We start from the raw sequence: 25889 nt of genomic DNA, 5'->3' as shown, positions 1-25889 counted from the left end.
GTGGGGGCTGCTCTTCCGTCAACTCCAGCTACTTTTCTCATCCTGGTGGAGTATTAAAGATGATAAATTGACCTTGCTTGCGTGGGTGCACTTGAAGGTCTGCAGCTGGAGTGGAGACAGCACTGTACAGGTCCTGTGTGTGTCTGTCCAAGCTGAGCAGCCAGCTGAAAAATCCCTCTGCCACTGGAGCAGGCACCACCAGATGCCAGCAGCTCTTGTTCATTGGGCTGGTCACTCTGCCTCTCTTTGGACCCATAAGACAGAACTATGTAGCACTTTAAAGACTAACAAGATGGTTTATTAGGTGATGAGCTTTCGTGGGCCAGACCCACTTCCTCAGTGGGTCTGACCCACGAAAGCTCATCACCTAATAAACCATCTTGTTAGTCTTTAAAGTGCTACGTAGTTCTGTCTTTTGTTTCAGCTACACCAGACTAACACAGCTGCACCCATAGTTAGTCTATATCCCTGAGGTCTGTCTCAGTCAGCACTTTCCCAAAGAGCCCAGTTACTTACAGTTTCCTTCTGTGTAAAGGTTTATGTAGCCCTTCTCAGCCACAGGCACAGCCAGAGTCTCTCCCCTATAGGGACAATCATCAGCCCCTGAAGCAGCCTGCTAGATCGAAGCCACGCAGGTTCTCAGTCCCAGGTTCTAGCTGCAACACAACAACTCCTGGACTGGACAAAGGCTCCTCCACAGCAGCCTGGGTCCTCTCTCCCAAAATGGAGAGCCTCTCTCTCACTCCCAAAATGCCTGGACAAGCCCCTGGTTTTTCCTATTTCCCAAGGGTTCATGGGAGTTGTAGTCTCTAGGACTATATTGCAGCACAAAGGATCCTCCCACAAAAATGTAGAGGCCCCTTTAGTAAGGGGACTACATATAAAAGCCAAAAACTAAAGAACAGAACAATATTTTTTCTTTCTGCTCTACTGATAGGACTTAGCAGCTGTGTGTTGGTCCTGCCATGAATTTTTTTATTGTAGTCCAGCAACCAACAGTAACGTTACCGGGCCAAGATTTAGATTTGTACATTCTGGGTATCTTGGAAATAATGTTTTAGAAAATGTGTCCTTCAGAAATACTAAAGGTCATCCAGTTCTCCACTGGGAGTTGCATCCCTGGTCCTGTACTCTGTATTTGGAATACTGACTTCTATCACTTTTCTTGAGACTCAGAATTGCATTCTGTGAAATCACGTTTTTCCTTCACAAAAATTACAAAGCATTTCCAAAATAACCTTTTTGTTACAAGCTGATAGTACTGTTACTGGTGGGACACGGGAGAAATGGTCTATGTTTTTTCTTTTCCAAGTTGCTTGTTCATATTGAGGCTGGCCACTGATCTTGCTAATATCGTACATTTGCAATGTATTTGTGGTAGTGGATAGTTAGGAGGATGAAGAAAAATAATCTCAATTTCCCACATTATTTGCATGACATCCTTTATGTCTCGTGTTTTATTTTTTATGGTGAGAAAATATATATATTGCTCTTTCCCCCACTTGTTTTTGCCCCTTTGACTGCAAAGGCTGAGTCTCAATCTAGTTTGTAATTATAGCTAGTCTGAGAGCTTGCAGTCATTGCCTGATGTAGCACAGCAATTATGATTATTCTGTGCTGTTATACCAACATTTCCAAGACTATCACTTGCTTTGTATATATTCTCAATTCATTGATCTGCATCACCAGTCATTAATTAACTAGAGGAGCAAACCATGACTCTAATTTTTGGACATTGCAGTCAGAATGGAAACCAACATAGCAAGAAGAATATTTTTTCATTGCACTGATTTAGGAACATCAGGTCATATCCTATACCATTACTCAATCTTCTGCTAGGCAGTGGGGGATAATTTTCCTATACATGAATAAAAGCAACATCAGTCACACGTTTAAACACAGGGTACTGTGAGGCTCATTGTGCCCAATCAGCAAGTCATCATAATCCACTACAGCCCCAGTTTTCTGCTGTTTCAACTTTTTCTTCTGTCTCAGAATTTAAAGTAACAAAGAAATGTAGACAAACAAATGAACCTCAGTGAAAGGTCATAAATACCATGAATTTCAGTCTAGGCATATGTTCCATGCTATCGCTTTTAAGCCTTATTGAAACTTAACATGCTTTCTAATTGGATAACGTAGCATGCATCTAAGCTACATAATTTGCAAACTGTGCTACAGCTTATTACACATCTAATCCATCATGCGAGACCATATCAAATGCCTTGCTAAAGTCTAGGTATTCCACGTCCACCGCTGCTCCCTTATCCACAAGACTTGTTATCCTATCAAAGAAAGCTATCAGATTGGTTTGACATGATTTGTTCTTTACTAATCCATGCTGGCTGTTCCCTATCACCTTATTATCTTACAGGTGTTTGCAGATGATTTCCTTAATTACTTTCTCCATTATCTTTCCTGGCACAGAAGTTAAATTGGCTGGTCTATGGTTTCCTGGGTTGTCCTTATTTCCCTTTTTATAGATGGGCACTATATTTGCCCTTTTCCAGTCTTCTGGAATCTCTCCTGTCTTCCATGATTTTCCAAAGATCATAGCTAAAGTCTCAGATACCTCCTCTATCAGCTCCTTGAGTATTCTAGGATGAATTTCATCAGGCCCTGGTGACTTGCAAATATCTAACATTTCTAAGTGATTTTTAACTTGTTCTTTTTTTATTTTATCTTCTAAACCTACCCTCTTCCCACTAGCATTCACCATGTTAGGCATTTCTTCATCAGACTTCTCGGTGAAGACCGAAACAAAGAAGTCATTAAGCATGATGTTGGGCAAGTCACTTAGTTACATGTCTACATTTCCAAAAAAAGAGTGTGATCTTATGCTGGTGTAAACAGATGCAAAGTCATAGTCACTTGAGCAGGCGCTTTGTATTGAACTTCAACTCTTAGCTGTGTTGTTGTATTTGTACTGCTATTTTAACCTGAATTAGGTAATGTGGATTGGCTAGCCACCATTAAGAACATATATTTTTTAATGCAAAGTAGAAATATCATTACCCTATGCCTCACCTGTGAAATGGGGATGATATATCCATGTTTCACAGAGGTGCTATGAGGTAAAGTCCTTCAGTGGCTGTTAGGTGCTCATAAACGGCTTGGATGAAGGCTATATAAGTAAGATAACTAACAGTAATTGCATATGCAATCTGAGTTTTAGCAAAATTCTGCATTGATTCATGCAGGCACAACTGCATTGCAGCAGCATAACTAACTGAGTGCAGTAATTATCTAATTATTCAGTGATTTCAATGGCAAACTTAAAGTTAATCACAATTTTGCAAGTTCAGGGCCTAATTTCAGACACAATGGAACAAACAGGGAGAATCAGGGGCCACAGACAGGGGCTGCAGCAATAAGGTCATTGCAATGGAAGTAATGTGTTAGTGGCTTACCATGGGTGCCGGGCTGCTTGCTCACAGGTATATCTTTTGTTGGGGTCTTTTTCCATCAAGTTCCGAATAAAATCTTTAGCTGTAAAAAGGTAAATTAAATTAAATTAAATTAAATTAAATTAAATAAAGAAAAAAATGAGGATGACCCCTCAAAATGAGGATGACCCCTCAAAATGAGGAGAAACAAGGACACTCTGTAGGATACAATGACTATCTTCCCCTGCCCATGCTCCCCATATAGGGCCTTAATCATAGTGAAGTGTGCCTTTAGTAAGACTAGCCCAATAGGCAAGATGAGTAATAATAAGAGAGACACAGGAGTCAGTCATCAAATCTGAACATATAGACTGAGCATTCCAACTCTGCATTAGGGTGCTTAGATAGATATTTAAGTTTCCACATTCCTATTTTAATCAGAAGCTTCAGGGGGTAGCCGAGTTAGTCTGTACAGGAAAAAACAACAAATCGTCTGGCAGCACTTTATAGATTAACAAAATATATAGATGGTATCATGAGCTTTCGTGGGCAGAGCTCACTTCTATATGCAAAACTCTGGTCATCTGAAGAAGTGGGCTGTGCCCACGAAAGCTCATGATATCATATTCAGTATTTGTTAAACTGTGTTCCAGGCACACCGGTCTGCAACAAGGCAGTTGGAGGTGTGCTGTGGAGAACAACAGGGTTCAAAATGGCTGCCCTTAAAAGGGCAGGTGATCTTGATTTTTGCTCAATAACTTTCCCCTCAACCTTTTTCTTTGCTCACCAAAAAATCCTTGGTGTTCCGTGTGACGGGGCAGGCGGACTCCCCGCCCGACCCCGCACTGAGATAAGCCCCGAGGAGGGGTGTGAAGACCGGGAGGGGGGATCGAGCGGCGGGGGTTGCGCCGCCAAGAGCCGGGAGGCGATGCCGAGCGTCGGCGCGGCCGATAGTGTACGGCCCGAACCGACGCCTCGGGATGACGTCAGCGGAGGTGCCGGCCAAGACGCCAAGGAGGGTGGGGGCCTGGGCGCGGGGGTGACGTCAGGCCAAAGCGCCGGGGAGCGGGGGATTCAAAAAGGTCCAAGCCTCGGCCAGGGGGAGGAGGGTGTTCGGCCCAAGGAGGAGCCCCAGGACCTGTCAAAGGACCCAGACCCCGAGGAGTCCAGATGACCAGGAAGTCTCCGAAGCGGAGGACGGAGGGTAAGCTTGTCCCCAGGCTGGGAGAATCAGTAAAGAAACAGACCGGGAAGAAGGGACCCAGGGCAGGGCCGTGAAACCCTGCGAGTGGAGGGTTTGGGGAATCTTGACCCCCTCCACTGACAGGGGACACACGTTCCCTTTCTTAGGGCCCTGGGTCGGGGCTCGGAGAGAGGGAGGGCCCGAGCCCCCTTCCCGGTCCCCCTTGGGATACACATAGGCTCGACTCGCTCCTGCGGCACGAGTGCTACAATAAGGCCAGGAGGCCAACTGGAGAGCAAAGCTCCCACATAAGATGGTAGTCCACCCAAACTCGGGGTGGCCTTTAAGGGGAGCTGGTTACATTCCTAATAAAAAAAAATTATTGTTTGGCGTTCCTCGGTCTTAAAAAGTTTAAGAAACACTGATCTACATGTTTTGTTAGTCTATAAAGTGCTACCAGACCATTTGTTGTTTTTTCCTATTTTAATCAGTTAATCATGGCTTAATAGGCTTCCCCAGAAATAAGCTATCTGCTTCACAAAAGTCAGTCACTAGCCCCAAAGGGTTTATGTGATACATATTAAATGTGACATCATGAGTGAGGGTGACAAAAAGTAGGGAGGGGAGAAGGTGAAGAAGGATAAGGGCTGCAAAGCCAGTGATTATTCATTTCAGTCTAGTAACAACTGGGTTGTTATGTTAATGTTTTGGCTGCTGTTTTTTAAATATCAAACATAAGAACGGTAGATGGTGAATGTCATCAGCTCACTTGGGCTTGAAGCAGTGTGTTTTCAGGAGACTTTTATATGATGGAGAGAAGACCACCAAAGGGAGGACATCAAAAATGTATGGAGCAGCCTGAAAAATGTGACGTACATGCCTTTCCGAGAAGCCAAATTTGTAATTGAGTGGCTTGATTTAGGTGCCTTGTGCTAATTTGATCTGTCTGAGGGAGAATTCCAGCAATATTTTAGGGATTTCTTAAGAGAAGTTTCACGTACTTTCACTGTTGTGCTCTCAAATTCTCTAAATCTTCCTCTATATGGATTTTTATCATCACAATGTTATCTGGATACCACATGTACACAGTATGAAATTTTGTAGCACTAGGTAGTTTTAAGCTGCCCCAAGCACAAATTCTGCCCTGGACTCCAGTACGTAAATGGCTGGCTAGCAATCCTGTCCTCTGTGCTGTGGCAGATGCACTGATATTTTTAACATGCTAGTTTAAACAGAAATAGCACATCTACATTTGTCTGAGTTGAAAATTATACCTCCAACGCTAGTATATACAGACCTTAATAACATGTCTGGGTTACACAGCAAGTCTGTGGCAAATTCATGAATGGAATCCAGGATGCCCGACTCCCATCCCAGTGCTATAACTACTAACCGCATGTCCTCCCTTTCCTGGGGACTGATGAGATTTTTCTTCCCTGGTTGTTTTAGCCATTTCCATTTGGAAGCCATTGATTTCCTGAGCTTGATTCTTTCCTGTTTACACTGCACAAATTCAATCAGACCAGCAATACACATGAAGGAAAAGCGCTGAATTATTTTGTTTTTTGTTATTAGAGCCAGATGAAAATGTGCCGTTTATTTGGATGTGCTGGAAAAATGAAAGTGCGTTGTTTTCTTGGGCCAAATGCTAATTGTCATTTCGTAGTCATCTCTACAAGTCATGTTTTGGTGCTTTATGTTGCAAGGAGACTATTTCATTTGAGGTTCTCGTAAAAATAATTTACCAAGATGGTTAAAAATATTTGGGTTACAATCCTGCCCTCAGCTGAACATGTAGTTCTCTCTGACCTCAAGTTAGCAGGAGTTAGGAATACTATGGAGATCCAAATTTCACCCTTGGGAAGCATGCATGGTAGATGTCAGTAATATGTAGGGATGTGCAAGAAATGGCTATTGCAATTAAATGAGCTCCTTACCAGACTCTGAGATGTCATCCCAATATGGAGAGTCAAATTCATATTCTGCTTTCAGGATCTGCTCAAAGAGCTTGGAGTCATTTTCATCATAGAACGGAGGATATCCACAGAGCCTAACAAACAAAACAGATCAAGGGACACTTTAATTGCTTCCTGGGGAGAAAGATATAAACAAAGAGGAGGTATTCACATTTGTGAATCTGAAATACATGACACATTGAAGCTGCTCAAATGGGTCAAATGCTTCTCTAATAGATGCTGTCTTTGTTCAGAAGCAAGTGTCTTGCTGCAGCTACAAAGTCCTCATTGCTGATAGCTCAATCCTGACCCCCTGTGCGAAACACAAAGACAAGTTTTATGCAGGAATTCTCCATGGAAACCAGAAACGAAGCTGCTACTACATCCTCAGAGCTTCAAAGGCATCTGTGCCTCCCCCCCAGCACCTTTCCCTGGCAGTGTTTGGCCAATGGACCCACATGATCAGACACAGTAGCCATGACCCCCCCTATCTCCTGCTGCTCCTGTTGTACAGCAGAGGAAAGTTTTTAATAGAGTGCTGTTCCCTGTTGCAGACAGAGATCAGAACTCCCCTGCCCAGCCTCTATCACAACAACGACCTTTCTCCGTGGCCTTCCTTTGCCCTTCTCAAGTCTCTGGCCCCAAAACTATCTGTAACTGCCAGCGTGCGGATTTGAACTCGGGACCTCTGAAGTGGAATATAGGAGCCTCTACTCCCTGAGCTAAAAGCAAGCTGGCTCCCAGCCCATGCTGTAGAGATCTCTTAGTTTTAACTGTTGCTGTGGTGTAAGTACCACTTGCATTTCTCAGTAACCACACTAGGTTTGTGGGTTACATGTCCAATACAATTTAAATCAACCTTAACTTCTTTCCAGTGGTTTAGGGTGTATCCATCTCCAATCAGGTGACAGTGCAGAGACTCATTAGGCTGGCATGTTCTCAACCTACCCTTGGAACTCTGGAATGCACAAAAGAAGCATGGCACCTGTAACAAGTTCTGGGCACTTTCTGAGTACATCTACATTACAACCAAGGGAAAGAATGGCAGCTCATATAGATATCCTCACACTAGCTGTACTTTAGTTAGCTCACTAAAAACAGCAGTCAGGGTGTAAAGGCGTAGGTTTCAGCTCCGGCTGCATAAAACTGCCTACCACTCCTGGGCTCATACTTGTGCATGCAGTCCATGCTGAAGGTTGTGTTCTCACTGGTATTTTTAGCAAGCTAACTAGAGGACAGCTAGCATGGATATGTTTACATGAGCTGCCATTCACATATCCAGCTGCAGTGCAGATGTACCCTCCATTTTGTGCCAGAGGCATTAGAAATGAGGGGAAGGTGCCTTGCCCCTCCATCCCTCTTTCTCTTAATGTTCCACAGAAAATAAAACTCCTGAAACACTGCTAAAGAAAAGCTGTAATTATCAATCATTGTTATTTCCATTTAAGAAGTACCCATTAGGGATATTAAAATATAACCAATTAACTGTTTAACCAAGAAGCAAATGCCGGCTCCTGGGGAGCTAAGCTTTATACTGCAGAGCCTGCAGCATGGGTAACCATGTAACTGCTGAGATTTTCAGCCATTACACGGTTACCCTATGATTTTTAACATCCTAGTACCCACAATGCTCTCTAGGAATTGAATACCCAAACAGTTCATGCTTACCCTTTAAGGGGAAAAACAATATATTGATAAAGGAGGAGAGAAGGTGAATACACTCAAAAATATATAATTTTTTTATATAAATAAATAAAATTAGACAAATATGTTCTAGCTCTACCAACTGTTTTCCAACCCACCTATTATTATTTGTCTAATTTCTTGTAGATGACATGATACCGGTCTCTCTATGTGCCTGTCATATTTATACTGCTTCAGCTTTCATTGTATCTATGTTAACATTGTATATTTGACAAAGAATTACAAATAATTTAAGGTTTGATCTTTTCCATCCATATAAAAGAAAGAGAGCCAATCCTGGAATCCTTGTTTTATCTTTACTTAGGCAAACTTCCTGGCCCTACGTATTTATAACTAGTCATTTTGGAAGCTTAGCACTAAGATAACTAAAATGTTAGCACACATAAAACATTGTCTGTATAGTTAGATTAGATGAGCAGTGATATTTTAATTAAAGCATTCAAAGATTTTTTCCCTGCTGCCTTGTTTTACATACAGATCTGACCACCATCATAGTAAAATGACAAATTTACTTTAGAGACTGATCTAACATTTAAGCAAGTTGTGCTATTGCTCCCAGTAATATAGGACCTTTCTGTCTGTTCCATGCCTGGTGCTATGTCTGCACTGAATTGCATCAATCTTCATCATTTATCTTTAGGTTAGGTTAGCTGTCATATTGTCATTTGAACAGTCTAGGGGGGCTGTATGATATCATGTTTCAGTCCCATCAGTCAGGACACTGACCACGAAAGCATTATATATCCTCAAATCTGTCTCTTTACTTATCTGGTTATTCATTTTGTAAAAGACATTCTCAATGAAGCACCCTATTACTGAAGCCACCACTGAAAAAGCAGCATCAAGTTCTTTCTTGATGCAGCCTGCATTAGCAACAATACAGCCAAGGTAGGTGAAATCATCAACAATCTCGATCGGGAGGTCGTCCATTAAAATGCAAGAGCTTTCAGTACATTCAGAAAAGCCAACAGGAAGAATTTTGGTTTTGCCCACAAATAATTTTCAGACTGATTTATGCAGCTGTGCTCTCCAGGGCTTTAAGTACAGCAGTCAGCTTGTGCATTGATTCGACAGCTAGTGCTATTTCACTGGCAAAATTGATATCAGAGAGGTTCTTATTGTCAAGACACATGCCTAAAAAACTGTTCAAGCATGTCATTTATTGCAGAGTTCATCCCAGCCTAATTTGGAAGAAAATTATTCTCTTTCCATTTACAAGAATGTAGCTTGAAGAGCCATGTCAGAGAAGGAACTTTCTATATAGCTAGTCAGGAAGGACTATGAGTTTCAAGATCAACCAGTGACTTCCTGTCAGAATGACTGAGGTGGGAGAGGTATTCATCTGAGAACTTCAGTTTTGGTATTGCACTGCTTGCCTCAATAGTACTGCTGCATCTTACTGGGACATAATCTAACCTTCTCTGCTAAATGCACTGTGCAGGGCAACGCCAATCCTGCCAAAGTAGGTGGAGCCCACCCTGGGGTTCTCATCTTTTCTCATGGGACCCGTGCCAAGAGTCAGATGGGCTAGCAACTGCTATGAAAGTAAGAAATGTGTTTGCCTTGGATCAATGTGATTTATGCTGTTTTAAAAATTAATCTCACAAGTAGGGGGTCTTGTATGCATTGAACAGAAAAAGTGTTAACTCTAAATAAGGAAGGCTCAAAGGAGCTGCTCATTAGAGCAATGTCCATCCAGTCATTGGTCTCACTGAAACCCACTTTAAAGATAGATGGGAAGAAAGAATAGGCAACTATCATCTTATACTGTTAGGCACGAGGCATAACTAGCGCAGAGTAGAGCGGAAGAATGACGTCTCGTATCTTGCTCACAACACCCAACTGGAAAAAAGACATTGTTTTCCCACTTTCGAAACAAAGGCAGCAAATCAGACAATTGCAGGTATCAGAGTTACTTTTCTATCCTTCCCAGATAAAGTTTTTGCTTCTGACTTGTTGGCCCAAGCTGATGATATCTTAAAGCAAAAGAGATGATCACAACAAGCTGGCTTTACTTCTGCTGGTCCCATGAAAGAGCACATCTTCACAGGATGGCAACTCATCAGAAAGGAATGAGAATTCAATCACCCAGTCTACACTTCTCTTAGGCCCTGGTGTGACTTGTTCTTCCATACTGTTGTCTGATACAGAATTTGTATAATATTTTTCTAAGGTTTTCTTATACTCAGGGTTGATCAACTTCAATAAGTATTTAATTCAAGAGAGCTAGCCATTGTAAACAGGCTAAGGATATAGCTGAAACATTATTCTGTAGCAACAACAGGGATAAGTGATAAAAAATATGCAAGATATTAAATACTCATGTTATTTATAACAAGCCAGCTTTTTACCCTTGAGATTAGTCAAACCCCCTTAACAAAATGTTGATAATTCTACTCTGTGTTAAATTCTGAAGATTCAGTCTGCCTTACAGATATTTTATATACAGTACTGGGCCAGATCTTGATCTCTGGTACATCAGAATAAGTCTGAAGCAACTCCATAGGAATCTGTAGTGTTACTATGGATTTACTATGCTATAATAATTGAGGTTGAAATTTAGCCTTTTATCTTTCAAAGCAGATGTACTCTGCCACAGACAGTCATCCTTACTGGGTGTCCCATTTGGGGAAGTGCCTTCATCAAAGACGAATAAGGTGTTTTCACATCAGCCAAGTACTTACATTTAAATCAAGACTGGATGTGTTTCTAGAAGATAGGCTCTAACTCAGGCTATGTCTACTTGGCAATTGAATAACCTGACTTTTGTCTTTCAGAGGTATGCAAATGCCCCCCACCCGCACAAAAGACAAAAGTTTTGACAATGACAAGCGCTGGTGTGAACAGCACTTTGACAACAGAAGTGTTCTCCCACCAACAAAACTAACACCGCTCATTGTAGGAGGAAGTATTTTGTCATCAGAAGAGATGACAAAAAGCAGCTACACTGCATGACTTTTAGTGACATGGCTGTAGCCATGCAGCTCTATTGCTAAAAGCTGTGTAGTGTTGACACGACCATGTTGCTAAAAGTAGGACAATATAAACACTGTTTCTCAACACCTTTGCTGTCAGAATACTTTCACCCACTATGAGCAGGGCTCAGGTTGTTGACAGGGGAGTGCTCCTGATGACAATGAGCCATTCACACTACTCCTTGCCGCAACAAAATGTTTGTTTTTCAGGGAGAGGGGGTAGTTTAAGCACCTTGGACCACAGAAGTTTTATCATACAATTGGCAGTACAGACAAAGCCAAAACCTCAGCCTCAAGTTACTGGGCTTGATAGAGGAATTACTGAATTCCATGGCTTATGCTATGCAAAAAGTCAGACCAGATGATCACAACAGTCCTTACAATCAATGCTTCTAATCAAAACCTAACAGGCCACATGCCTGATCAATTAAAATATAAAATAAAAATAATTCAGACAACTGGGATACTGCTCCATAGTTACTTAATTCTATGACTACTTAAGAATGATAACATAACATACATTATTATGGCAATCATCAAACCTTGAACCATACAGTTACTGAAGGGCTGATCAGGCCCCCACGATATGCACATGGAGAGAAAGTTATTTATCCTGAATACCATTATGGTTATCTTGCCTATGCAGCTAACTTCAAGGGTAGAGATCTTGATACAAAGGAAGCAATCTAGTTTCACTCTCTCAAATATACAGACTTATTTATTTACTTTCCTCTTTGTTTTAACCAGCCTACGGGGTGGTCAAAATATCCCACTCTTTCGTTGGGTGGGCTCTTATCCTGTGATCTGAATACAAGAGAATTCATATCCCTTGGCCACTCTCCTGCATTTCCCAGTGTCCTCCTTAAAAAACAAACCAAAAAAGTCCTGAGGAAATTACAAACTCTGGCTCCTGCAGTCTGCACGCTCCTTCCTATACCAGTAAACAGGCGTGTGCATGTCTTGTCAGCCTGCCCTATTGAGAGTTATAACTCATTCAAAGTGTACGGTATGCTGATTACTTTGGCCGAGGTACAAGAGCACAAATGAGGTTTACGGCGGTTTATGGCTGAAAAATGTTCCACCTTTAGGTAACTTCAGGGAGAGATGGTGGCAGTTAAAAACATGGTCCAGTGCTAGGAAGCCATACAGCAGCATATGTCCAACCAAGAGCTCACGGAGGGAATTCTCGCAGGAGGAGAAGAGCAGCGGTTCTCAAACTGTGGGTGGGGACCCCAAAGTGGGTCGCAACCCAGCTTTAATGGGGTCACCAGGTCTGCGTTAGGCATGCTGGCACCTGGGGCTGAAGTCGAAGTCTGAGCCCCACCTCTCAGAGCAGAAGCTGAAGCCCAATGGTGGTGGAGCTCAAGGTTACAGGCCCCCTGTCTGTGGATGAAGCCCTGGGGCTTTGGCTTTGGTCCCCCACACAAGGTGCGGGGGCTCGAGCTTTGGCCCTCTGGATGGCTAGACTCAAGTGGGCTCAGGCTTCAGTCCTCTCTCCTGGGGTTGTGTGGTAACTTTTGTTGTCAAAAGAGGGTCACAATGCAATGAAATTTGAGGACCCTTGCTTTAGAGGAATGTGCTCCACTCTCTGTATCTGGTCAGCTCTGCTGGCAGGTCCAGAAGGGAGTCACTTCCTTGCTCCATTCAGATATTTACATGTTCCTCTTATCACAGGAGCAAAGAACAAGCTCTTGCTCCGGCTGATTAGCCACTATTAACTATCCTTAGGTCAACTGGCTTAGAGTGAAACTCTGTTAATGTTGAACACAGGGAAATGCCTATATGTGGCTAGCAGTGTTCACCTGAAACACCCCATCCTGTTAGTTTTAAGTGGTTCCTCCAAGTCACTGAGCCAGGTGGTTCAGTACCTCTATCTGGATATATAGGCAATACCAGCAATTTTCTAGGGAAAGATGATACTGTAGGTGGGAAGGGAAGCCCTGAGAGAGGAACCCCAGGAGAAGCCAAGCATGGGAAGGAGGTTTGAGCAGAATTTTTTGTCATCTTATTGTTAATTTGTTTAAAAGAGCAAGAGCCCAGGAAGGGAGAGGAGTTTGGCGTTTACACAAAGCATGGATTGGCTTTGCAAAGCAAAATGGGAGAGGACCGGGCTGAGAATCCTGAAGTTGTTCCATATGCAATTTGTGATGGCAGTAAGTTCTAATAGCGTTCCACTTTCTGTTCCAAATGCCAAGGTCCTTACCTAGATTTTACCAGATCCTTACTGACCCCAAAGCCCTGTGACTAAGATTTGGCCCACTATGATGTTCCTGTGTTAAAAAAATGACCCCTCTCTCAGGGGTTTTGTTCTATTTCTTTAGGTTTCTGAATAGAAGAAGTAAAATATACAATCTCTCCCTACAATCTCTCCCCAGTGGAAAAATCCTAGTTCACCCAGGAGTTTCAATCAGCTATTGGTGGGCATCATTTTCTTGCACCTTCACCAAAGGAATGAGCACTTTAAGGACTATTTCTCGGTCTTGCCATATCAGAAACAGCAACTGTCTATGTTTTCTCAGAGCCTACCTTTCCCAGCCTTCCCCAAATATATAACCAACCCTTAACCCCTAACCAAATAAATAAATTGGGATGCTAATAAGAGAAAAACAGTCAGATTTGCAAAAGAGAACCATGTTTCTGATGTTCTAGAGAAAGTACTGGAGAGGTCTTCCTAATGTACATAGTTCCTTACCAAAAGAAAATAAAAAGCCACACATGCTCCCACTGCATAATGATTGTGATTCCACTTATAGGAGGGGCTCTACAGATCAAATACATATTGTCCTCGTGTAGCTGGCAATGACAAACATACGAAGGTTAATTATGCACATTCTTTATTAATATACTAGCTCATGTTGAAATCTCCATGTGAGGGGTGTACAAGCAGCTCTGGGGCCCAGGTACCCCTGCCAAACCGCACCTGAAGAGCCAGCACAAGCTGGAGATGGGGCTTAAAAGGGGAAGTGAAGCAGCTCAAAAGAGAATACAGGTAGTCGGGGGAAGGAAGCAGAACTCCACTCTGAGCTCTGGGAAAATACTTCCCAGGAGCTCTTGTGGCCTGAGATGAGGAAAACAGACTGGATAGGACCTACAGAGGAAACACTTGGGAAGGTCAGAGACTTTATTTGCAATTTTGTAATTTACTCTGTGAGCAGAAGAGCAACTTGGGTATAAAAGTGATCCAAGGGGAATCTTCATAGCATCCTAACATGCATAACATAGCTACCCACTACTGAGCCCTAGATTGGAACCCAGTGAGAGGATGGAGCTGGCCTCCCCAAGTCACTCCCAAAAAACAGGGTTTCAACGAAGCCTTTACTTCAGCAGAGCCTAGCTTGGGAACACATAGAGGCTGTGTCTAGACTGCATCCCTTTTGCGGAAAAGGGATGCAGATTAGACACAGCACAATTGCAAATGAAGCGGGGATTTAAATCTCCCCCGCTTCATTTGCATGAACATGGCTGCCGCTTTTTTCCAGCTTGGGGCTTTGCCGGCAAAAAGCGCCAGTCTAGACGGGGATCTTTCGGAAAATAAAGCCTTTTCCGAAAGATCCCTTATTCCTGATTTTAAGAGGAATAACGGATCTTTCGGAAAAGGCTTTATTTTCTGAAAGAGCCCCATCTAGACTGGCGCTTTTTGCCAGCAAAGCCCCGAGCTGGAAAAAAGCGGCAGCCATGTTCATGCAAATGAAGCAGGGGAGATTTAAATCCCCGTTTCATTTGCAATTGCGATGTGTCTAATCTGCATCCCTTTTCCACAAAAGGGGTGCAGTCTAGACACAGCCAGATTGTTCAAGGGCCCAGACCCACAAGTGCCCATACTGAGGTGAAAGCCCCAAATCCCCTGGGGAAATTGAAGAATAAGCTATAACTGAAACAAAGGGACCACCTGCTGCACCCCTGCCTGCTCCCAAGGCAGCACTATGGGGTGAGTGTTCCCCTTTTAACACTTTATAATGGGCAAAAGTAAAGCCTGGGGCAGACTGGTCTGACAATAAAGTGATGCCCTCTATGGGAAGCTGTTCAAGTGCTATTTATTGGTGCTATTCAAGTGCTATTTATTTTCTTTTTCTCATTCTGAGCAGAGGTACTCGCTTTTCCTGACACAATCATCTCTGAACTATATGTCTCCCCAAGGCAGCATAATATGGAGAACAAGGATAATGAAGCTACGGGAGGGCTGAATTTGGATTGTATTTCCCAAGGTTTAACTCTAGCATTGTGGCCTGCCCCCACATGGATAACCACATTCTGCCTTGAGTAATTTCCCCTACAGCATCAATTGGATATTGTTGTTCTGTTCCTCTCCTAAACTAGTCAGTGAAGATATTGGGTACTGCTAAACCTACCACAATTCTTTCTGTGAGGAACTGTGTCTCAGTGGTAGTGGGAATTATTTTCTATCTCTCAGGCTGTTACATTTTGTACAGTATTTTGGGAAAATTGCAGGATAAAGTGTTAATATAAGTTATTAGTATCATTTCATGCACATCTATCATTTACGAGATCTATGGGTCTCATAAAAAAACAACCCAACAACAGGGATGGCATGGCCTTTGGGAAAGAGACAGCCTTCTATAGCTCATTGTTGCTTAAGGAATCATAACAATATAACTATGCTATATCGATATACTACAGCCCAGGACTCTTTTCAACTTTATAATGCAATTTTCTGTTTTTTTGCTTCCATTAACTTAATCTTCGCCACATACAGGAACCTGAAGGACCAGAATTTTACCCAGCTGGCATTCATAAACCTGTCTATGTAGGTCCAAAACTCATGTGATAGGAATTTGATTAAGTTTCTCACTTTTTTTTTCTATTAAACTGAACACTTACCAAAATTACCTTGTCACCAGTGGGAAACAAGGCTATTTCAAACTGAAAAATGTTACAACTGGAATAACAGGAAGTTTCAAGCTACTAAAATTAGTTCTTGTGAGCAATGACTTTTTATATAAAATGAGTTTTTGATTAAAAAAACCCTCCGTTGCTGCAGATCCTGGAATCTGGATGTGATTAAAAAGAAGCATTAATGGCTGGCACTAAAAGGGTAGTATTTCCTAAGACATCTTCATGTATCAGTTTTATATTTTTGTGTGTTCTCATGATTTATTATCTAGTCAAATATAAAAAATAGCAGTGCATAAGAAATACCCGGTAGCTTGTTTTCCCAATATCATGGGCTCAAGACTATCTTGGTAGAGTCTGTTTAGCTAATGCTTTACTTCCAATTTGGTTTCTCCTAAACTGTCATCTTTTTATATGCAGTGAAAGTGACATGTTAAGTGAAAGTAAGGTCTGGTAAATGTTTTCTGTTCTGCACAGAAATTACTTAAGAACATACTTAAGAACATAAGAACGGCCGTACTGGGTCAGCCCAAAGGTTCTTCTAGCCCATTATCCTGTCTGCTGACAGTGGCCAGCACCAGGTACCCCAGAGAGGGTGGACCAAAGACAATGATCAAGCATTGTCTCCTGCCATCTCTCTCCAGCCTCTGACAAACAGAGGCCATGACAAACAGAGGCCTTCAACGCACATAGTACATGGCAGTGGCTCCCAACCTTTTCAAGGATACAGACCCCTTTTCAATCTATTAAAATTTTACGGATCACCCCCTAGACGATATTGCTGTGCCTGCAGCCTGCACGGTCCTCGGCCCACGCTGCTTCTTGAGTGGCATCTCTCAGCCCGCTGGGGAAGCAGCAGGCTGAAGGACGTGCTGGCTTCTGACATGGAGCCTCTCAGCTCAACTCAGCTGAGAGGCTCCATGCCAGCAGCCAGCACCTCCCTCAACCCGTGCTGCTTCCTGAGCCATGGGAAGCAACACGGGTTGAAGGACGTGCTGGCTGCAAGAGGGTCCATGTGGACCCCCCTACAGTACTGCCATTGGGGACCACTTGTATATGGAACTAACAGTCTGGTTTGTTAAGCAGGTACTGGCCTCATCCCCTGGAATCTTTCAGCTAGTCTAGATACAGCAGCAATCTCTGCCTAGTTGAGAAAGTCATTCTGAAAATGTGAACAAATAATGCAAGTATAAACTCACTCATTTCAGGCCAATTATCATCTTATCTGAAGATCCCAAACTGATTACTGCAGAGCTATTTACTACAAATACTGGGGAAAAATCCTATTTTCCTTTTCAATCAACATGTACCATTGGCTAAGTCAGCAGCAAAAAGATAGTAGTGGCCAAGTGGGGAAACACTGCTATTCTCTATATCTAGCTCAGGGCTACTCAACACACGGCCCGTGATCCGCATGCGGCTCGCAGCCCATTTGTTTGTGGACCGTGGTGCGGTTTGGGTTTACGCAGGGCTCAGCATGCAGCCTGCAGGTGGGATCCTTTGAACATAGCTTCCACTGGGAACACGCTCCACAACAGTGAGTCAATATAATGGTCTTCTGTTGCTGTGCATTTTAGTAGTTAATTCCTGTACTATCATTGCTCATTAAAAGTGCTGTCATATGGGTGGAAATCGGGTAAATATTGCATTTTATTAATATCAGCAAAACTGACTTAAATGGGGCCTGTCTGTTGTGTAGTTTTGCTTTAATCTTTGTATTCATACCTGTCAGTGTAAAAGAAGCTATTTGCGTATATATTTGCATGCAAATGCAACCACACTTAAGTCGGCATGTGCTGTAAGTATTGTTGTGGCTCCTGGGGCTTCCAGAGTTCCCTGATCTAGCTTCTGAGTCAGGCTGAAGTACCATGCTTAGCATAGACAGGACTGAGCACCTGACTTAGAAATGGGCAGAAAAACTTTGCTAGACTGTCATTTCAATGGTACACCTAAGATTCAAAGCTTCAGGAAAACACAGGAGGAGAAGAACTTCACTCAGCAATGTGTCCTGGGCTGTGCAGCCCCATATTTGCAGCTGTTAGATGGCAAGTCTTGAGGGCACTGAAGGAGTATTTATGAGTAACGGGGTCTCTAGTGAGCTCTGAATTATTTTATATACGTCCAACCTACCCCAGATTAGCCCTGCTCCTCCAGTGCTCCAGTTTTCCCTGTCAGCTGGACACTTGTGGAGCTGCTCAGAACAGATTCCAATGCCAACCATGCCCCAAACTTTTTTTTATAAAACGTATCACCATTTGGGTGGCACTGAGGAAAACAAGTTATAAAATGTATACTCAGGACTAAAATAAAATGCAGTTAACAGACAAACAATATGCACTGTGCTGCAATGGATAATACAGCAATTAAATGGTGGTGGAGACAAAAATAGCTGTGCTGCTTTATCCAAAAGTTATTCACGTTGACAAGCCATCAAATGTTTTCACAAAGGAAAAAGGAACAAAGTAGGAACAATTTGATGCCGTGGCACTTCAATTGCTTTATGCTGCAGACCTGTTTGACTATGACATTTGTATAACATGAAAAAAAAATATATCCCTGGAAATATAAGCCTCAACAGGTCTAACCTGGCTTCTGTTATACATAGTAGCAATAGGATTGTTCCTTGCTTCAGTGTACAAATAGAACAAGTTTGTTATATTAGCTGGGCCCTGTTTGGCCTATCTGAACCAGCCTAGTGCAGGAACCTAAACGTGTTTCAAGGAACCACACATGGCAAAAATGCCAATTGACAAATAACCTAATGCTGCAGACAACATATACAATTATTATCTAAGGATGTGTCTACACAGCAGGGCTTAACTCGAAATAAGCTACACAAATTGAGCTACGTCAACTGAATAGCTTATTTCAAAATAGCTTATTTTGACATTGGCAGCATCTACACAGCACTTATTTCAAAATAGAGCACTATTCCTCCGACTTCCCTTACTCTTTGTACAATAAGGTTTGTAGGAGTTGGGAGTAAGAAGTCCTCCAGCTTGACAGTATTTCAATATTATTTTGAAATAACTGCCTGCTGTGTAGACTGGACTAAGTTATTTTCAAATAACTCTAGTTATTCGGAATCTCCCACAGATAACACAAGCAGCAGATCCCTTTGCTTCCCTGTACATCAACCTCTAACGGTTGACCTGACACATTCATACACACACAGAAGATTTCAGCAGGTGTCCATTGATCCCCAGCACTTTTATAGGCACATTTATCTAGACAGCAGGAATGTACAACTGCATTACCAAGTCCCTGTGCCCAGGGGTTTCCAGACACTTTCCATCTCTACTCCCATATCCTTTCGCTTTCTGATGAGGACAAAGAAGGGATGACCATAGAGCTGACATACTGCTCTCCATTTCTAATGCTGAGGGTGCCAACAGTACCATGCAACATTTCTGCTCCTCTTCATTGGAAATCTTTTTGTTATAGGCTTCACAATATAATCTGCATAAAATATTGCATCTAGTGGTAGTATCCTGCTTGGCCATATGAGATGTTGGGAGTCCATTTCCCAGGTCTTCTATCATAGTCCCTGATCAGGTGCAACACCACAGATGTGATGGAAATTATGGGCTAAATTCTCAGCAGCCTTACCTTCTATGCAAAACCATTATGGTTACTGGGGTTGCACAAGGTATAAGCAAGTGCAGGATTTGGTGCAATATGCTCAACTCCTGTGCACAATCGGAATGGTTTGTACTGTTCAACAACACTCTCTATGGCTCCACAAAGTAGCATCGTTTATGAGTTCCAAAGGGCAGCAAAAACTGTCCTCCATTTTACAAAACACAGAAAAGATCTGGTCCTACAATCCTCACTTGTACAATTAATCCTTACTCAAGTGAGTAGTGTCACTGAAGTCAACAAGAATCCTTATGAGAGCAAGGATTTAGGTCCAAATACAGTAAATGACATTGAATCAAACCAGATTATGCAAACTTTAGCTCACTTGCATCCAGGGGAGATGATCATGGGAGCGATTAGAACTGACTAGCAAATAATCTCCTAACTCCATGAAAAATTCTAATGAAAGATTTTAATTTTTCTTGAAATTATTCACTAAAGTTCCAAAAACTGAAATGTCCTTTGGGAGGATGTAGTTGATTTTCCACAAAATGGAATTTTCTGTCTAGTAAAAAGTCATTTTCCATTGGAAAAATAGCTTTGATAGAAAAATTTAAATGAGCTCTACAGCAGGGTTTCCCAACCTATGGGTCGCGACCCAATATGGGTCACCATTACATTTCAAAAGAGTCACCAAGTCTGCCTCCCCACCTCCCCTCATTTTTGAATTGCTTTGGGTCACCAAGTCTTCCCAAATTGTCAAAAGGAAAAGGTTGGGAACCGCTGCTCTAGAGGGAGATATGCTTCATCATGTGCTGGGAGCTATCAGAGCACTGACCTCTGTAGACCTCGCCTCTATGTCTCTCTTCACTTCCACACCTTTCCCTTCTCTGTCAGCAGAGATCAGTTCCTTTCCCACTCTGCTTCCAGAAAAGGATACATCACCTGACAGCGTGAACAGAGGTTGAAAGACTTCTTGAGAATCCCCTAACAGGGTACTGATGCAACCACCTGTCTGTTTTTGATGTGTAGGTAAACAGGTTTGGGTATGCATATGAGTGTGTTACACCTTTACACAGCACCAAAACCCACACACGTGAATGATGACAATCCCTTGATCAGAGGATGAATATACACAGGTGAGTATGTGTTACAGATCCTGCAGTTACAAAATGAATAGATACTTACAAAATATATGCGATTACCCCAATAGACCAACAATCCACCGCTTTGCTGTAAGGTTTCTGGGCCAGCACTTCAGGAGCTGGGGGAAAAAAGTCATACAGTTAAATGTACCAAGACCAAAAAATGAGCATGTTACCAAGCTGTGGGACTCCATGGTCATTCATGGTACCTAGATTTCCTTGACTAACATAAGATCTTAAGAATGGCAATTCTGGATCACACCAAAGTTCCATCTATCCCAATAGCCTGTCTTCTAACAGTGGCCAATGTCAGATGCTTCAGAGAAAATTATCAAAATAGTAAATCCTCAAGTGATCCATCCCAGCACCCACTTCCTGCTTCTGGCAAACAGAGGCTAAGAACTCTCAGAGCATGGGCTTGCATCCCTGCCCATTCCAGCTAATACCATTGATGGACCTATCCTTCATGAACTTGTCTAGGTCTTTTTAATAGGTATAGTTTTGGTCTTCATAACACCCTTTGGCCCAATTCTACACAGTGCCAATTCTATATTTTGGGAGCTGAGACTACCTTGACTTGTTCCCTACCTCACAGACCCAGGTCTTATATCAACAGGCCAAACTAGAAAGTTTTAAAGAGTATTTATTGAAAGAAAACAGTGAATCTAAATGCTGAATTAGCTCGTCATCTTCTGACAGAGAATAGAGAACTGAAAACAAAAACAAGCACATAAAAAAATAAAAGACAGTCAGGCCACAGGACGTTCAGCTTCCTGTCAAAGGAACTTTTGGTAATGTGAAGAAAAACAAGACAGTGTTGAACAATTGCTCAAATGTACATTTACAAGTTGGCAGCTCAACGGCATTGTGCTATCAAATGGAAGATTTCAGGAAGCAACTCAAATGGAGTGCCATGTGTCACCGAGCTGATATGCTAAGTCTCCAGGAGAGGGATGAGAGCTAGACAGCTGTCACTGCACCTCCTACAACCTGACTAATGAAGCATTGTGATTGTCAGAGTCATAGGGAGCCACTTGCCCTTCTGTCTCACACAGCAGAGGCCACAATAGCAGAGAGAACTAAAAGAGCTAGGAATTAGAGCTAGATATACACACACAAAAGAACCGAGCCTCATTTGCATTTAAAACTGTTAACTACTGTATCTCGAGTTCCCGTGGAAGATGGGGGCTGAACATTTATTCCAATGCTTGTGGGGTTTTTTTAAATCAGAAATTTTAAAGGTCACATTTACTACATGAAAGTCTGGAGAATTATGTCTATATTGGTAGCTTTCATTTGCAAATGCTTAACACTGAATTTAAAACCCCATGACCTTAATCTTTTTCATGTAAAGAAGCTTTTGAATTGTCCAAGCAAAATGCCCATAGCAATGCAAAAATTGTTGTTCATGATATTTATAAAGATGACCTGCCGTATTGAACTAAAAAGCGCAGAGGTTTTCATGAGTACTTAGGAGTTTAAGGGCCAGGTTTTGCAATAACTATTCATGTTAAGTAGTACTTTACCCTACAGGTAATCCCACTGAAGACAATAGGGCTACTCCAAGAGAAAGAGGCCACTTAATGTGGGCAAGCATATCACAGTCTAGCCTTTGCAGTACACGATGCAGTACATTTACAAAGTGCCTAGATACAGATTTCCTGCTGCAGAGAGCTAACAATCTAAATAAGACAAGGCAAATGAACATAGGGCAAAATTTCTGGCGGAGGAGGGAATGGAAGTTATTAATAAGGAGGAGCTGCTTGGAGGAATGTGTACAAGGAGGAATTAAAAGGGACAAGGAACTGGCTTCAAGCCTTCTATCCAGGGGGCTTGCAGACTTGACAGACTATTAGGCAAAGTAGGTGGCCATCTCCAGGCTCCTGGAGCAAGCCATGCTGCACACCCCAGGCAGCTCTCAGAGCCACTCAGAGCATACCACGTGGTGCTCCGGTAGTGATTTAAAGGGGCCAGGGCTCTGGATGGGAACTCCCAGGCCCTTTTGACTTCCCAGGCCCTGGAGCAGTTGCCACCTTTGCCTCCCCGTCAGCAGGCCTGCTGCTATCATATTGCACCCTATATAAGATACCATCTCCTTGCTCTCATCTCCAAAAGTAGGCATGGGAGATGTAAGGAGTGATGACTGGGAGGTGTCTAGGAGGAAATAAGAACAGAGAGATGGCTGGAAGTGAGATCATGAAGAGTCTTTTAGGTTAAGATGAATTAAGCTTCATACACACAGCCCTGGGATGTAGGCCACTTTAGAGATGGAGGAAAGCAGCCTGCTAGACTAAATATATTTTGACAGTTCGCACCCATGCTTTATGAAATTGGCTTATGAAGAGAAATATGCATAACTCAGAGATACTTTGGACAAAATACCTCATGTGACCTATCAATTTTAATTTTACAGTCCACTGGATCTGTATATACTACGTTGGTGCATGTATAATTCTTGTAAGTAAAGTTAGAAATATGAAGTATGAGACTGTTTATAATTTTAAATGTGCTCATGAGAGCCATTACTGATGCCCCAGAAACCTTAACAACTGGGTGATCAGCTGTAAATAGCCTTGTGTATCCTGGAAGTTCAAAGGTGATTGGGCTAGTAAAACATGTGATCATACCACCTGGTACTGGGATTCCATTTTTAGCTGGATAGTTTTCCATGGAAGAGGGAAGAGAACAAAAAAATCATGCTCCAGTATAAAAGACTGTTTAAGCAAGGGAAAGTTATCAGGTCTTTGTCTTCGGCTGGCTTCAGCCTGCCACACTGTGACACAAAGAAACTGGAGACCCAAGTTAGAGTAAAAGATCATATTTGACTTGAAGACTTGTCTAAAATAAGAACAGCTCTTTAGGGTAAGAAACTGCTTGAAATAAATGTTTTAGTGAATTAGAACTAGCTATACATACAGTTCGAACTAGGGTGGCTAGTGTAGACATACCCTGAGTGATTAGTTCAAGTCACACAGTAAGGCCATGGTAGGCCAAGAAATAAAGCCAAGCTCTGACCAAAGTTAGTGTCTGAACCACTGGGCCAACTTTCCTCCCTACGCCAGACCAGACCAGACCTTGTCATGATCAATATTCTGGGGGAGAAACACATGGAGCAATGGAATTCTGAATTAAATCGATATGTTTAATGATCTGAAGAACCAAGTCAGAGAGAGCTCTGAGAACCAGGTTGCTCATGCTGCTCCCAGGGCAAAAGCCAGAACTGCCATTAAAAAAGAGGCGGTTTGTGGTAGGCAAAAAAACAAGATACTGAGGAGAAACTGAGGCAGAAGATGGAGGAAAGAAGTGTAAAATTAATTAGTGGGGAAGAATTCACTCCTTTCTTTCTGTAGGTCTAATTCATTAAAACATATGTGATAGGTTATACCCTGAAGCACCATGTCCTCCCTCCACTCCCCCCCCCCCCACCATTTCTGCCAAGGACCATGGAGAGCAGCTAATTTTTAAAGGTTGATACAATGGTGGAAATTCCAGGTTTTCAACTTAAATATCTGTGATGCCAAGGGCTGTAGTCTGGCCCCCGGGAACAGCGGGTTGGAGTGCAGCTTTCATCATCATATCCCTTCCTGGATTCCCCAGGAGTCAGCACAGGCACTAGGCTACCCCAGCCACAGTGGGAAGAGCTTAGGCTCCAGCCCCCAAAGCATTCCTCACTCTTCCACAGCAGAACTGGGAGCAGGAGGCCATGTAATGTATATACTACATGCCAGACACAGAACCCCAAACATACTTTTAGGACTATTTTTATTTATACCTGCTGTTTGACTACCTAGCTGTTCTCCTCTCATCCCTCGACTCTCATTTTCAATTTGCTACCAGATCACACAGTCTCCTTCCCCTTTCCTTCCCTATTTTTTCTGTCATCTTCCTCCATTCTTTTCTCTAAAGCTCCTCCTCCACTACTCAAACTTTCCCCTTCTACACTTTCTTCCTCCATCAGGAAAAAAAAACCCACAAGCAAAAAGTCAGTCTTAATCATAATTCTATTGCTACTTATATTTTATAAATATAAATCTACTTATATTTTATAAATGTGTATCTGTCTGTCTGTCCGTCCATCTGCGAGTCTGTTCAAGAACGCCTCCTAAGCGGTAAGAGCTAGAACCACCATATTTGTCAGGCAGCTTTTTCTTATCATAATTTAAAGCAAGGTTAGGGTTTGGTTGTGCCAGGACAATGGGATGTGCCTAGAATTTGATTGTTTCTCATCAAATGGAAAGCAATGGGTCTAGTAGGAGGAACAGTTATACTGCAGAATGACCAAAAGGGGGCAGCAAGGGGCCAGAGAGGGGGACAAGGACAGCTGCCCCCTGCTGGCCCAGTGGTGTTATAGAAGTGGAAAAAGCGACAGCTATCTATTATATATTTCAGAGAGTCTGTCTGTGTCTCTGTTTGTCCTGCAACCGGGGGACATGCACTTTTCCCCTGGCTGTGCCCACTGCAGCTGCAGTGGCCATGAACAGGCGCATCTCACCTGGACCCAAGCTTCTGTGGTGAAAGAGGGCTAGGGTTGTCCTCTCTCCCTAGGGCTATCTGCATACTGAACTCCTCATCCCCAGCCCCACCGCAGAACAATGTTTTAAATAAAAAAATCTAGTTAAACATATATTTAAAGAAAATACCACCAAGATACGGACCTAGCCATCAAAGCAAATTCATGGCCCTTGTACACCTCTTTCCCTATTTTCTTTCTTGGCGCAGGACTTCATTTCTCTTATTTCCAGTTCTATTTAAAGCTCTTTGGGTCAGAGATTTACTGTTATCTATATTCAACTCCTGAGGCCAGAAGTGGCCATCTAATTTGATCTCTTTATATAATGCAGGGCAAAGAATCTCACCTAATAATGTCTGCAGCACGTCCATAACTTCTGCTTTAGCTATAACATACCTTTTAGAAAGATATCCAGTCTTGATTTAAAGACTGCTAGTGACACTGAATTCACCACATCCCTAGGTATTTCAGTAGTACCCTAACAGCCCCAAAGACACTAAGTAACACTGTGGTAGGGACTGTACAAATACAGAACTAAGAGATGGTCCCTGTTCCAAAGAGCTAATCATTTAAATAGCTTTCCTTATATCCATGCGGAGTT

General features: G+C 42.5%; 1 protein-coding gene across 2 annotated transcripts in view; it reads right to left on the bottom strand.

The window, feature by feature from the left end:
* The window catches only part of CAMK1D (calcium/calmodulin dependent protein kinase ID), a 409667-nt gene that overhangs the window by 21348 nt on the left and 362430 nt on the right, over positions 1 to 25889 (bottom strand). For both annotated transcript variants that reach the window (XM_006117098.5, XM_075926019.2), the window contains exons 6-8: positions 20822 to 20897; positions 6507 to 6619; positions 3411 to 3489 (exon numbers count right to left, since the gene is read on the bottom strand). In XM_006117098.5, the coding sequence (XP_006117160.2) occupies positions 3411 to 3489; positions 6507 to 6619; positions 20822 to 20897 (268 nt within the window). The remainder of the gene's footprint in view (positions 1 to 3410; positions 3490 to 6506; positions 6620 to 20821; positions 20898 to 25889) is intronic.

This window comes from Pelodiscus sinensis, chromosome 1 (genome assembly GCF_052426305.1).
Source record: "Pelodiscus sinensis isolate ZL-2025 chromosome 1, ASM5242630v1, whole genome shotgun sequence".
NCBI classification, from domain to species: Eukaryota; Metazoa; Chordata; order Testudines; family Trionychidae; genus Pelodiscus; species Pelodiscus sinensis.
Note: the sequence above shows the minus strand (reverse complement) of the source record. Positions and strands in the feature narration are given on the sequence as shown.